Raw genomic sequence first — 13,747 nt, 5'->3', positions numbered from 1 at the left:
AGAGAATGGTGAATGTTGAGATTAAACACTTTTCAAAAACAAATAACAATAAATACCTTTAGTGAAGTTCCTTTCTAAATGACGTATCCAATAAGGTTCAAATTAATCCAACTATTATCATTAATATCTAAAGAAACCAGTCATTGTAATTCAATCATCCTATTTTTTAAAAATATTACTGAAATTTGGAGAAAAAGATTTGGTTTTATGATAACTTGTCTGAATTTTACAAAAATTAGCTAAAATATAAAATACAGTGCAGAACCTTTTATCCGGGAACCAAAAAACCGGGAAACCAGAAAACCGGCAACTTTTACCCGATTTTCCCGCTATCTTTTAAAAATACGCCATTTTGACAATTTTTGAAAAATGAAGCATTTTTTCTGCAATACCAAAAGAATATGAACGATTTCTTAATAAACACCATATAACTGACGAGAAACTGTTGCAAACACTAACTTCAAATGGTTATCCTTTATGCGGGGCAAAATTTCCGAAAGATTTTCTTGAATTAAAAAGTACATTCGTAAGTCTGAAATTTTCGTGTTTTATTCCAACTGAAAGCTAAGGAAATGAATATTGTCGCATTCTAATGCAGTATTTGATTGAATGGCCTCTAATTAAAGGCATTTGGCGTAAGTGACGTCTCAAAAGTGTGGGAAACGCCGAAAACCAGATTCGCGATTTTTTTTGGATAGTTAGTTGATCGTGAAATCTAGAAATCCATTAAACGCAAGACTAATAAGGCTGCAAGGACTCATAAATCAAATATCTGTTGATATTAACGAAATGCAAAAGCATTAGATATCAATAGCTACCGTAATCGCAAACACGAAACCTTTACAAAAAATTAAAAAAAAAAAAAAAGTGCGATCATGAAAGTGAATTATTTTATACACTATAGTAGAAAATTTGCACATTTAGGTTCAAAAACTTGTTTTTTGCCCTTCCCTTCATTTTCTTTCGTTTAAAAGCATCGAAAAGTGGAAGATTTTCCCTTTCTTTTCCAAACAGAATGTGAGGGTCCCCGGTATTATGAGTTAGGCATTATGAGAGATTAGGAGTGTTTTGGTGTTTAAATTATTCATTCACTAGTAGTTTTTAATATTTCGATATTTATAAGCATTTCTGAACTGTTTTCTTCTTATTTTAATATGCATAGCTATTTATTATAGTAATTTAAGTTTTACAAACAATCGTCCAATAGCGTTTTTTAGCGATTCAGAAAACCGGGAAATTCAGATATCCGGGATAGCGATGGTCCCGAACTTCCCGGATAATTGGTTCTCTACTGTAGATAGAAAACTGAAGAGACATGTATAAAAAACTTTTAAGTTTTCAATTCTGTCTGTAGTTGGGGCAAACTTAACCAGACAGCATTGTAAAGTCATTGCAGATTCTAAACACAGCATTACGATGCTTCCAGGTTAGGTTTACTCTTAACTATAGTTAAATATTAGATATAGATCAGGGAAAATTGCAGCTCTAATTACAGCTTTTTGATGAAAATAGGGTCGTCCTGATTAACATACAGTAGAGAACTAATTATCCGGGAAGTTCGGGACCATCGCCGTCCCGGATATCTGAATTTCCCGGTTTTCTGGATCGCTAAAAAGCGCTATTGGCCATTTATGAAACTTAAATTACCATAGTAAATAGTAATTAAAATAAGAAGAAAACAGTTTAGAAATGCTTATTATTGAAAGTTATCCATAAGACCTGAGACCCTCACATTCATTTTGAAAAGGGTGAAAAAAAAAACACTTTTCCATGTTTTAAAACAAAAGAAAATGAAGGGAAGGGCAAGCAACAAGTTTTTGAACATAAATGTGCGATTTTTCTAATATAGTGTATGAAAGAATTTGTTTTCTTGAACGCGCTTTTTTTTTAATTTCTTGTAAAGATTTGATGTTTGCCATTATGGTAGTTATTGATAACTATTGCTTTTGCATTAAGTTCATACCAATAGAAATTTGATTTATGAGTCTTGCGTTTAACGATTTCTAGATTCCACTATCAACTATCCAAAAAATTCGTAAAACTGGTTTTCGGTGCTTCCCACGCTTTTCCGACGTCACTTACGCTTCAAACAGCTTTAATGAGAGACTATTCAATAAAATATTGCATTAGAATGTGACAATATTCATTTCTTTAGTATTCAGTTGGAATAAAACACGAAAATTTCAGACTTACGAGTGTATTTTTTAATTCAAGAAAATATTTCGAAAATGTTGCCCCGCATTAAGGATAACCCTCTGAAGTTCATTTTTCTAAACATTTTCCGGAACTATAGATGAGTAATATTGTATTTATTAAGAAACCGCTCCTGTACCTTGAAGCGGCATCTTACTATTATGGGCGTCACTGATGACCCAATTTGTAGAGGCTGTTGCTTTCATGAGGAAACTGTTGCACATATTCTGTGTGATTGTGATACCTTTTCTGCCTATAGGTTTGAACACCTTGGCCGCCACTTACTTGATCCTTGGGAAATCTATGATATTCCCATTAAATGCCTGCTAATCTTTGCTACGGCTACTGGTCTTTTTTAAGATTTTGGTTTGGGGTTCAGTACAATAGACCTCTGGTCGCAGTGCTTGGCTCTGCTGAGCCCCCCTCTCCTTCATTTCATTCATTCATTCAAGAAACCGCTCATATTCTTTTAGGTATTTAAAAAAAAAAAAAAGCTTAGTTTTTCAAAAATTGCCAAAAATGCGCATTTTTTAAATATGGCGGGGGAGAAATCGGCAAAAGGTTGCCGGTTTTCTGGTTTCCCGGTTTTTTTGGTTCCCGGATAAAAGGATCTGCACTGTATTTCACATTTCACTTCAACATGGCTAGTTACCTGTCTTTGTAGTTCTTCCCTGTAGAGTGCATTCTTTGCCCTGCTGCACGTCCTCTCCATGGACGGTAAGGAGATCGAGTTGCCTGCCCAGGATAAAGGCTCCGTTTTATAACCACGAGTGGCTGAAGGAGACAATAAGAAGGAAACAAACAATAAAAATTAAGATTACACTGTCTTAAGAAATTTTTGAAGGAACTGGAGGAAAAAAAAAAAGTTTTCAAAGTGAGAAAATTTCATAAGGGAAACATACAGGAATGTTTGAAAGCTCATAAGTTTCAATACTGTAATATCAAGGTTCATACAAACTTGGGAAGAAAGTTTATAAGTATTAGGAGAACTGGAGTGTAAGGTTTTTTGAAACAAATAAATTTTTTAAAGTTTTTATTTTTAACCAACAATATAATTACCTTCAACAGCCTTTTGCCATCTAGTAGACGAATGTTTAAACCTTGATAGATAAAAATTATGGTGATGGAGGAAAATATCTGGAAATAGCATCTTGGATATAAGCCAAATTTTCCAAGTGTTTGTCTCATGGAAAGAGTTTTAAGGATCGCAGGAAAGGGAAATCAGGTGGTGTAATTTGTAGTGAGAATATTTCCACTATTATAAGCTGAAAAGGAGTGATTCTGATACATGATAATGCAAGACCACACTGCTCAAGGCGAACCCTTTAAAAAATTAATGAGCAGTGATAAATTACTTTCCCCACCATACTCACTTGGTATTCTGCTATCTGATTTCCCTTTATTCCAAAATATATAAGGCAAAAAAAAAAAAACTTGAAAATTTGTCCGGTATCCAAAATGCCATCTCCAGATATTTTGCTCCAAAACCAACTAGTTTTTAGCCTAGATTGAAAATTTGTGCGCTACACACAGCAAAAACATTAATTACATCAAATTAAGAAAAAACAACGTCAAAAAAAGCACAAATTGCCAATTACAGCAGACACGTGTTTCGGCATTACAGGGAACGCCTTTTTCAATGCAAAAAAGTAATGAGCTTATGGATGAAAAGACATCCAACAAAAACTTTTGTCGGATGTCTTTTCATTGAAAAAGGAGTTCCCTGTAATGCCGAAACACATGTCTGCTGTAATTGGTAATTTGTGCTTTTTTTGACGTTTTTTCTTAATTTACTGTTCAGCACAAAGGTATTTATTTATCTGATTAATTACATCGTTTATTAAAAATTAAAAACATTTAAAATTTTGTTTTCTTGAAGAAACCAACATTTCCCCGGTCCAACTAATATATTTTCAAACATAATGCTTGTTAAAACCTTTATTACTTGTTTCCAGTAAATCTACATTTAGTAACGCTTTAAATCTTTAGAAACTCTGAATGGAATTAGATTGAAAGCTTAGTACCTATCATCAATTTCTCAGATAATAACTTACCTAAATGAAGATTCAAAACCATTACTTTGTATTAGCTACTTAAGTAAATGTGTAAGTTGAATTTTATTCAATGACAGATTTAGCTTGAAGCAAAAGCGATATGTATGAGCAGCTGAAATCTTTTAGCACTATTTTGTTGAAGTTCATAAAATGCAATTATTTCAGCAACAATAATGCATTACATAAAAATCTACTAAATAAAAGAAAAAAAAAAGAAAAATGAGGAATTCATTTCAGGAATCATCTGATAGAATTTCTATTCATAACTCACCAGAAAAGGTTATTAAAAATTTCATTTTAGAAATGTTATGTAAAAAAGTAGCACTATAGATGTTTTTTGTTTTTAAATCATTGCTGAAACCATTGTTTTATTTTTGTGGTAGTTCGGTACAAAAATGGCAGTTTGACGTTAATTGTTTTTATAGCAGGACTTTTTAGCAAGCAATTTAGAGTATTCTGAGACAACCTGCAAAGATTTTCTATCCCTACTTTTGTGATTAGTAAAAAAAGCATATTGCAGTTCTTTTAGTGTCTGAAGCGTTTTGAAGAGCCTATGAGTCAATTCTTCTCGGTTTTCAAACTGACAATTTCTACCAAAATTATGCAACAAAATTCTAGAGAAATCTCATATTTCAGAGAGTAACAATGGGCTTTGACTTTTGAATCGAACTTCTGACAACATAAAGCGTGCAATATGATAAGAAAGTCGAGACACCACTTCGACAAAATGCCACTAAAACTTACTTATGAGCTTTCCGTAAGGGTCTCTCACTGGTTCTCCTCCTCCGCCCATTCTGCCCAGGGATCGAGTTTCCCCGGCTCTCCACTCCGAACTCCTGTAGCAAAATAAATATAATATCAATGACAGTAAAAAAAAATATATACAACAACATATAAATTTAAAAAAAAATAGAAATAAACCAATGTGTTTCAAGTTCCTTTTACAAATCTTCACGTTGTGCCAACTTTATGAATTTGCCATGAACTTTGCTATAAAGAAAAGGTTTTGTGAGGAGGTAGGACAGATTGAAAAAAGTTCCAGGCAGTTCATATTTTACATTTTAAGTCATAAAGTTGCAAATCTAAATAAAAACTCTAGTTTCATTTTAATTTTCTTTTCACTAAATTAAACATTATCAAAAACTGACAAAGAAATAAAAACATCAAAAAGTTATTTGAAAGATATTAATTCATCTTATTTATCTGATTCTAAGAGTTTTTTTTTTTTTTTTTTTTCAAAATTGAAATGACATTGACAACAGTTGCAATAATTTTCTCTAATGAAACAAAATCGAAGGTTCACCTAGATTAAAAATTCTTTGCAGACAATTCGTGAGAATCAAGAATTCCATCTGAAAATGAATAACAAATTTTATTCCTTTTGAATTTTTAGTTTTAGCGAAACTGTTCATAAATTTGATCTTTAAAAAACAGCGCAAACCATTCAATAGCTTTTTATTTTGTTTTAAAAAGTATTACATACATTTTTATTTCATGAGTAAATTTACATTCCGTAAGGCTTTAATTCTCTAGAAATCCTGGATGGAATTAGATTTAAAGCTTAGTACCTATTAATCAATTTATAATAAAATAAAGAACCTAAATGAGGATTCAATAATATTACTTTGTATTAGCTACTTAAGTAAATGGGAAAGTTGAAATTTTAGTATCTTATTCAATGACCGATTTACTTAAAGCATGTATGTATGAACGATATGTATGAACAGCTGAAATCAAAATTTTAGCACTATATCATCGAAGTTCTTAAAATACAAGTATTTCAGCAGCAGTAACGCTTATTTTCCATAAAAAACTGAACTGCATTCTTTTTTGAAAGATTTGGAGTTACATTAAATTTTAAAACATTTGATCTTATAATCATATGTGATTCTCCCCCCCCCCTCCAACCTCTAGTTTAACAGATTATTATGTACTGTAAAAATGATATATAGTGCAGTTCTGGTTAGTTGAGCTGTGACCTTGACTATGTTTACCTGTTTTAGGGGAGTTTAGTGAAAAATAAACGCGTTGTTGGCTCAGATTTTAGTTGCAATATTTTTGAAAAACTACTAAGAAAGTTTCTCAACTCAACTTAGCGCCAATGGTATTGTTTCCTTCAGTAAAAAATAGTACTTTTTGTCACTGAAATTGATAGAATAAGCAAAAAAAAAAATACCATGGACCCAGAAAATACTTTCATTTTCCCAACAGTTATTTTTTAATTAATTTTTTTTAAATGTTCGATTTTTCAAACCAGGCGTCGTCTTGATGATGTCACAAATGATGCTCTTTGGTGCATCTTTCCATTGCCTTTCTACCTTATGATAATCAAGCAGCGAATTAAAATTGCGTTCTACGCTTGCTATCAACCATATCGTTGCCAATTCGCGTGAGATGCGAATTAAATATTTTGCTCTGTGAATGGCAACTAAACTTAAACAAATTATTTAAAATATGGTCAGATCCTACGTTTATAAGCATGCTCTTTCAGAAAAAAAATACTTTTAAAATTTTGGAAATGATCCCATTAATTACCCCTTCTTTTTTCCCGAAAAAAAGGTAAACATTGTCAAATTCAGAGCTCAGCTTTTCAGAGTCTCACAGTACAAGTTTTACAATTGTGTAAGAGTGAGGTGTTCTTCACATAACATTCTTGGCAGGAAAGATCCTTTATAGGCATTTGCTTCAACATAAATAATTTTGTTATTTTTTTTTAATGCCATATGTGCTTTTGATTATTCTTTGTTGTTCAGCAAATTGTTTGTTGTATAATGATAAAATTTAAATGATTATAACAACAATTTTTTACTTTGTAGGATACTTTAGCGTGACAAGACATTTTACGTTTTGTTAAGTTCTTAGAACTTTTTCACATCCTTCATTTGTTAGGAATCAGCATTATATTCATCTTGAATGAAATTCATCTTGCAACAATTCTAATAATTAAAACTAGGAAAATAAATCACCTCAAGGCAGAACCATTGCGGTTTGGCACAGGGGGATGGTCAGCAAATTCCTGGAAAAAAAAAAAACCAGATGTATAAATGAGAGAATGGGTGCTCTCAACAAAGCAGATAGTCACAAAATTTTTGCTTGAAATCTTCCAGTGCATAGCACTGGGTCTACAGAAGTAATTACCTTGAAATTGCACTATGTTTTTTTTTCCCAAGTGTGCAAATGGTACAAAGGAGATAAATCTCATGATAGTTTTTCACGCATATGTGCTTTCAAATCAAAGTTTTAAAATTTATATCAGATAATTATTTTATTAACCATTCTCAGATTTGATGGAGTTGAACACTAAATGGACAAAGAGTCATGAACTACAAAGTTGTTAAACTCTTTGCGAAAAAAAAATGTTGTGAGCGAAACTTCATTGATTTTCACTTAAGACAATGCAATGCTTTGCTTAGCATTAGAAATTATTAACTACTAGAAAATCGCTTGTCAAGATACAGCGGGTGAAAATTGTTTCTACATTTGAACGAAGTCATTGCCTGTTTGGTGATATTTTGATAGTTGACATTTTAACCCGACTCTAGTGGATTAACCCTAAACTACAGTACATAGCGTTCATCGTTGGCCTATTTTTCGATTCTTCATTCCCCTGAAATGAGTCTTACCAGTAAAATAAAACTGTTAAGTGGCCGGATCCAGTTCAGCCTCGTCACAATAAAGCCTTTCCCTGCATGTTCAACATTAGCAAAACATATTATCAAATTATCCCGCCATTGTGCGAGTTTCATTATTGATGACGTCAGGACACTATTATATATGAGGATTTGGAAGAATTCAACTTAGACGATCTGCAGTCATTTTTATCTTGGTAAAGAATGATGGGCAAATTAAATAAAACTTTGTACTTTGTGTCACATTTTCATGATTATATGTAAAACTTTGTACTTTGTGTCACATTTTCATGATTATATGTTTTGTATTAAAAAAAAAAAAAAACTTCTTGACATTACGTATACAGAGTAAAGAACATTTGTTAAACACTTTTTTCCCCCTCAGTCATTTTACATTTTTTACATCTTAGAAAATGGCTAGTTCTGCAAATCAATAGAAGCCCGATGAACAATTTCATAAAGAGAACAAATGAACATAATAATGTATACAAAAGAAGGGTCAAATAGAAGTCAATATTACTGCCATTTATTTACCTTTACAAAAATTCTACAAAAGGATGAAAATCAGCATCTTTACAAAAGCATCGCAAATATAAATGGTAACTTCATAAAAGTCTATATATTGTCACCTAAAAGCAACAGTAGAATATCTTACTGCTATTCCTGGGATTAGATATTTTACTGCCGCTCTGAGGCGAAGGTATAAAAAAATATCTATACTTTTTGTGTGTGTGTGTATGTTACGTATACAAATCCACAGTTCATGTCGGGCCTTTGCAAATTTCGGCAAAGGTTTTGAAGCTCAGGAATTCACATAGGAGGGTTTCACATGAAAATCCGTGAAACAGAATTTTGACACATATAAATAATAATGACGGAATTTTTGAAAGTTTAAAAAAGTCCAAAGAGGTAAAAAACTTAAAATTTGAGTCACAAAATTGCCTTTTTCTACACATTGACAGAAAATTTTACTATTTTTCGTTCTTTGTTTTGAGCTTGATTGTTGAACATGCGTTACTTGACTTTTATTTTCGAGGTGGTTCGTGCAGCACAGCTAGCAATGTTATTAAATTGGCTTCCAGAACAAGTAAAACAGATTCAGCATATTCAACAAAAACCCACAACTTAAAATGGGAAACATATCTCTAAAACAAAATTTACCAGAGAAAGCGAATGCTGTACTTATTGTACAAAATTTATACTTTTACAACAATAATACCACTTTTTTTAATCAAGTTTTCAAAAAAGTCATTTGTTTGTTTCCTCTAGAGTGTTCGATCTAGCTTTTTTTTTTTTTAAATCTGCTTATAAAGAGCAAAACTGGAGAAATTCTTCAATTGCTAGTGACAAGTAAGCAACAATTTTAAGTATGTATTTTAGCAACCGCTTTTATACAATAGTAGACTTTTTTTTTAACTCAAAGTACTATACGATATAAGAGTACATATTTTTAATAAATTACTTGTACCAACTACTTAATGCCTTTAGAACACATTTCCGGTTATTAATTTTTTTAAGGTGACGATCCAATGGTCAGTGACAAATGACTTTTTAATTTTTTTTTTTTTTTTCATTTAGTTACCTAATGACCATCAATGACTTCTAATTTTGAACTTTATTCCCTTACCCTCTGCCTAAAAAATTCGAAATAGAAACTTACTGTTCCACTTTAAATGAAATAAAGTGTTGAACACAAACAGTAAAAAGGAATATAAACACAAACGCACAAATCACAAATACAGAAAATTGCCATCACGGATCGGTGTCTTGGGTTTGTAATCACCATGCAAACAACTTTCACTACTCGTGTCTTGCATTGTTCTTAGTTTTTGTTTATGTTTTGCTCTGTTTGCTGCAGTTTTGCAGTAAGGTTACCGTTACACTCAAAGAGCCTTTATCTACGCATACACACACATATAGCAACAGTAGGATATCTTAGCATTATTCCTAGGACTCGATGTCTTAGTGTTGCTTTGAGGCGACGATATGTGTGTGTGTATATACTGTCCCACCCCCCTCTCAAAAAGACTTTGGAACAAAATTTACACGGGAAATAGAGTGTTGAACACATCAATGAACATTGCATGAACATTATTTTTCCTCATGACGCTCCCTGATCAAAGAATAAATAATAAATAATTAAAGTAAACTCCATACAATAAAATCCCCTCCCCCCAAAAAAAAAGAAGAGTCTCGGTAAAAATGAAGCAAAGAAAATAAAATGTAATACAATTTATGACAGTGGGAAAAAAAAAAGTAAAATTAATTGAAAATTTTGTTTGACGATTTATCATTTCTTTACTTGTTTTGAATGAGCTAAAACTTAGTTTGATTGCAATATGCTGTCGTTAAATGGAGAATTTTGAGTAAGAATTCCATACAGTAAGTAAGGCAATATAAATCTTTTATAATTGTGAATTTTGTAGCATTGACATTAGTTGCACCAAACATTATGTATTTAAAATTGAGCTGTTTATTATTTAAAAGCTTAACTATTTCAAATTTAAAATTCTGCTGCTGCAAACTGATGCATGTTTTGAATTTGTCATGTTACTTAATTACCACTACTTAATGCACCATTTAAGAAAAAAGAACGATTATCTCCTTTACAGAAAAACAAAATTTTTGCTGTATTTGTGAAATATATGGGAAATTTGCAGTATTACTGTATTATTTGTGGAAACATGTTAGATGAAGAATTAACTGTTAGCTAGTGACGAATTTACCATGTCGCAATTGCAAAAGGCCCCTAAAACTATAAGAGTCCCCCCACGGAAGATACAAAAATGCATCTGCTAAATGTTTTACATAATTCTGTTATAGGGCGACCAAAAATTCATTGTGATGTGCCCCAATGTCTGTTAATGAGCCATTGCAGGCAGGGACAGTCCAACTATCCATTGATTTTTTATGAAAGGTAAAAATAACATAATAAGTATCATAATGCTAAAGATATAGAAAAGATCAATGTATATTCAACACTTATTTTGTAAAAACATTGAAATGAAATCATAAGGTATTACATTTCAGAAAATTTATCCCATCTCTATTAATGATGGGTCAAACAAATTCGAGTCAACAATTCAAATGCAGCTTTAAGTAAGAACCACCATCTTACTTTGCCACACACACAAATTTTTAATTATTACTGTACATCAATAATTACTCAAATGACATACTTACTTACAAGTTTCACAGTTTGCAGATTGTTTGCCACTTGATATTTTTGAGCTACTTGCTGATGATTATCAGAACTGTTGAATAAAAATCAACGCAAATTAATAACATGGAAAAGGCAACACATTCATTTATTCAAAAAGAAAAAAAAATCAATTCATTTGATTTCAATCAGGATTTTTTTCTTTTCTATTTGATGATGGTTTTTTTATTACAAAATATATTTAACATTTGTACACTGGTGGACAATTGCTAAGGACGGATAGGATGGCAATAGCAATCAAAAAATGGAAGGCAAGGAAATATGGAAATTAGCATAAGTTCGGGATACTGTAAGAGTGTTGTGAGTATGCAAATTTTATACTCACAATGTTGCTGGTCACATGACAGCGATGATAAGCGATTTAAAGGATTGGGCGTGTGATGACCGTTGCTGTTCAAAAGCAAAGTTTGATGGGAAAGAACCAATTGACGAACTTGCATTTTTCGGGATGTCTTCCCAACATCCATAGGATGATTTTATGGGTGGCCATGTGGTTGGCAACATCGAAGAAGGGCAGAAAAATTTAGATGTCGCCAGGGAGGTTCCAACGTCAGCCACAGAATTGTTTCTAGAGTTTGGAAATCATTTCAAATCAATAGAATGTGTAGCAAATGTCACGGGGGAGGTCGTGTAAGCAATAGGACATCAGCAGAAGATTGGTACTTAGTTCTAGCAGCAAAAATGAACCAGCGCAACACAGCTACTGAGGTAGCAAAGCAGTTTCCTGCTACTACTAGCAAGTAAATATCTCCAAAAACTGTGTTTGAATTCAGTAAGACTTTTCACCTGTCAGCTTGTTTTGTACATCCCATTGTCTACAAGTCAGTGTTTTACTCGTTTGTAATGACGTCTTCAGCATCGCTTTTGGAGAGAAGTTGACTAGGCTTGTGTAATGTTCTCTGACGAAAGCAGGTTCAGTCTGTCGTCTAATTGTGGACAACTAACCTGGCATGAGAATGGTACAGCATACAAGCCGGCAAACATAAAAGAAAAGGATTAGTATCCTACTAGTTGTGTCATGGTATGGGTAGGATTACGATCAATGGCCATACGTCGCTCGTGTGCTTCCAAACAGGACTATGACAGCTAGTGATACATTAATGTTGTTCTACTGCCTCATGTTCACGTGTCCTGTGGTGCTGTGGGCGATAAATTTGTTTTCATGGATGTCAACGTAACATGTCATTATCAATCGCCGTCCCGGAGTGTCTAGCTCAATCAAAATATTCAACCATCGGATGGCCAGCACGTTCTACAGACCTAAATCATATTGAAAATGTTTGTGATGCTTTGGGAAGTAGTCTTGCTGGTCGACAACGCCCTCCAATAAGCAAGGACACCCTTATCCATGACTGACAGAAGAATGGGTCCCAACAGCTGCTGGATAATGTTGTGTAAAGCATCACTTGACGTGTGGAAGCTTGCATCGCTCTCCATGGTAGCCATATTCCATATTGACATCATACGACAGAACGCCTGGAGGTGGTAATTACATTAATTCACTTTTATGTATTCAGCCCAAAATGACCATTTCGTCCTTTGAACACTTTTCAACGCCTTCTGGATTTCAGAGCACAATAAATTATTGTCATTGCAATGTTCTAGACTTCTGGCATTAGTTTATTTCACTTGGCATCGAATTACACTTACTTTTTTACGTGCTACATAGCCCATTGGAATCCGTCCTCAGCAATCGTCCACCAGTGTACATCAGACAATGAGCCATGCAACCAAAGACCTACACACATTCAATAAGCTGCACTTTCCTCAATAAGGACAAAATATAAGACAATAATAATCAGGGTTGGCTTTCTGCCGGCAGAAACTAGTTTTTGCCGTGCCAGTGGCAGAAACTGGTTATAACCGGTAAAAACTGGCAGAAACTGGCACAAACTTAAAAATGTCTTTAATAACTCAAGTAATTAGTAAATGATATTTGTTTAGGTAAACTAAAATATTAAACATCATTTCATCTTCTTTCTCTAAATTGTACGTGATTGAAATTATCATGTCATGTGCTTCAAGAAGAAAGTGCCAGAATTTTACTTGCCTAAATTTTGTACCTAATGTCACTGTGCAAAACAAATAGGCCCCATTTCTCAAAACTTATTTTTCCAGTCAAATTTTTACCACAACCCCAGTTACTACAAGGTGTAACAGTTATACAATGGATAAAAGTTTCACGAACATTGCTTGCTCCTTGATACATTGTCTGCTAGCTCTTCTGTTTTAAAGATATTCTAAAATTTCTCATTTGTGTGTAGTAAATTGATAACCTATTTAGATTTTTGAAACCCTCTTTTCTAAGAGGCACTAGCAGGTTCCAAACAATGTAACATTTGATTTTGAATTGTGATAATTTTGTAATAAAATTACAGTACTTTGGTTAACAATTAATTATTTTTTCCATGCATTTTCTGTTGTATATCAAGAATTAATTTTTCATTTTGTGAGTTTTTGCCAGTTTCTGCCGCAAAGTGGCAGAAAGTGGTTTTTGCCATGCCGGTTTTAACCGGTTTCTACCAGTGGTTTTAACCGCCTCGGCAGAAACTTGCCAACCCTGATAATAATAAAACAATTTGAGCTTCAGCTGCTTAAAAAAATTTTGTGCATTGAACAGAATGAGTAATATGCCTGGAGGTATACGACAA

The 13,747-nt window shown here is 32.9% G+C and overlaps 1 protein-coding gene across 1 annotated transcript in view; it reads right to left on the bottom strand.

Moving 5' to 3' along the window:
* The window catches only part of LOC129216827 (uncharacterized), a 47,620-nt gene that overhangs the window by 15,544 nt on the left and 18,329 nt on the right, over positions 1-13,747 (bottom strand). Inside the window, exons 6-9 of the mRNA XM_054851044.1 lie at positions 11,064-11,130; positions 7,214-7,263; positions 4,992-5,083; positions 2,846-2,967 (exon numbers count right to left, since the gene is read on the bottom strand). Of these exons, the coding sequence (XP_054707019.1) occupies positions 2,846-2,967; positions 4,992-5,083; positions 7,214-7,263; positions 11,064-11,130 (331 nt within the window). The remainder of the gene's footprint in view (positions 1-2,845; positions 2,968-4,991; positions 5,084-7,213; positions 7,264-11,063; positions 11,131-13,747) is intronic.

This window comes from Uloborus diversus, chromosome 2 (genome assembly GCF_026930045.1).
Source record: "Uloborus diversus isolate 005 chromosome 2, Udiv.v.3.1, whole genome shotgun sequence".
NCBI lineage: Eukaryota > Metazoa > Arthropoda > Arachnida > Araneae > Uloboridae > Uloborus > Uloborus diversus.
This window is presented reverse-complemented; position numbering and strand designations above follow the sequence as displayed.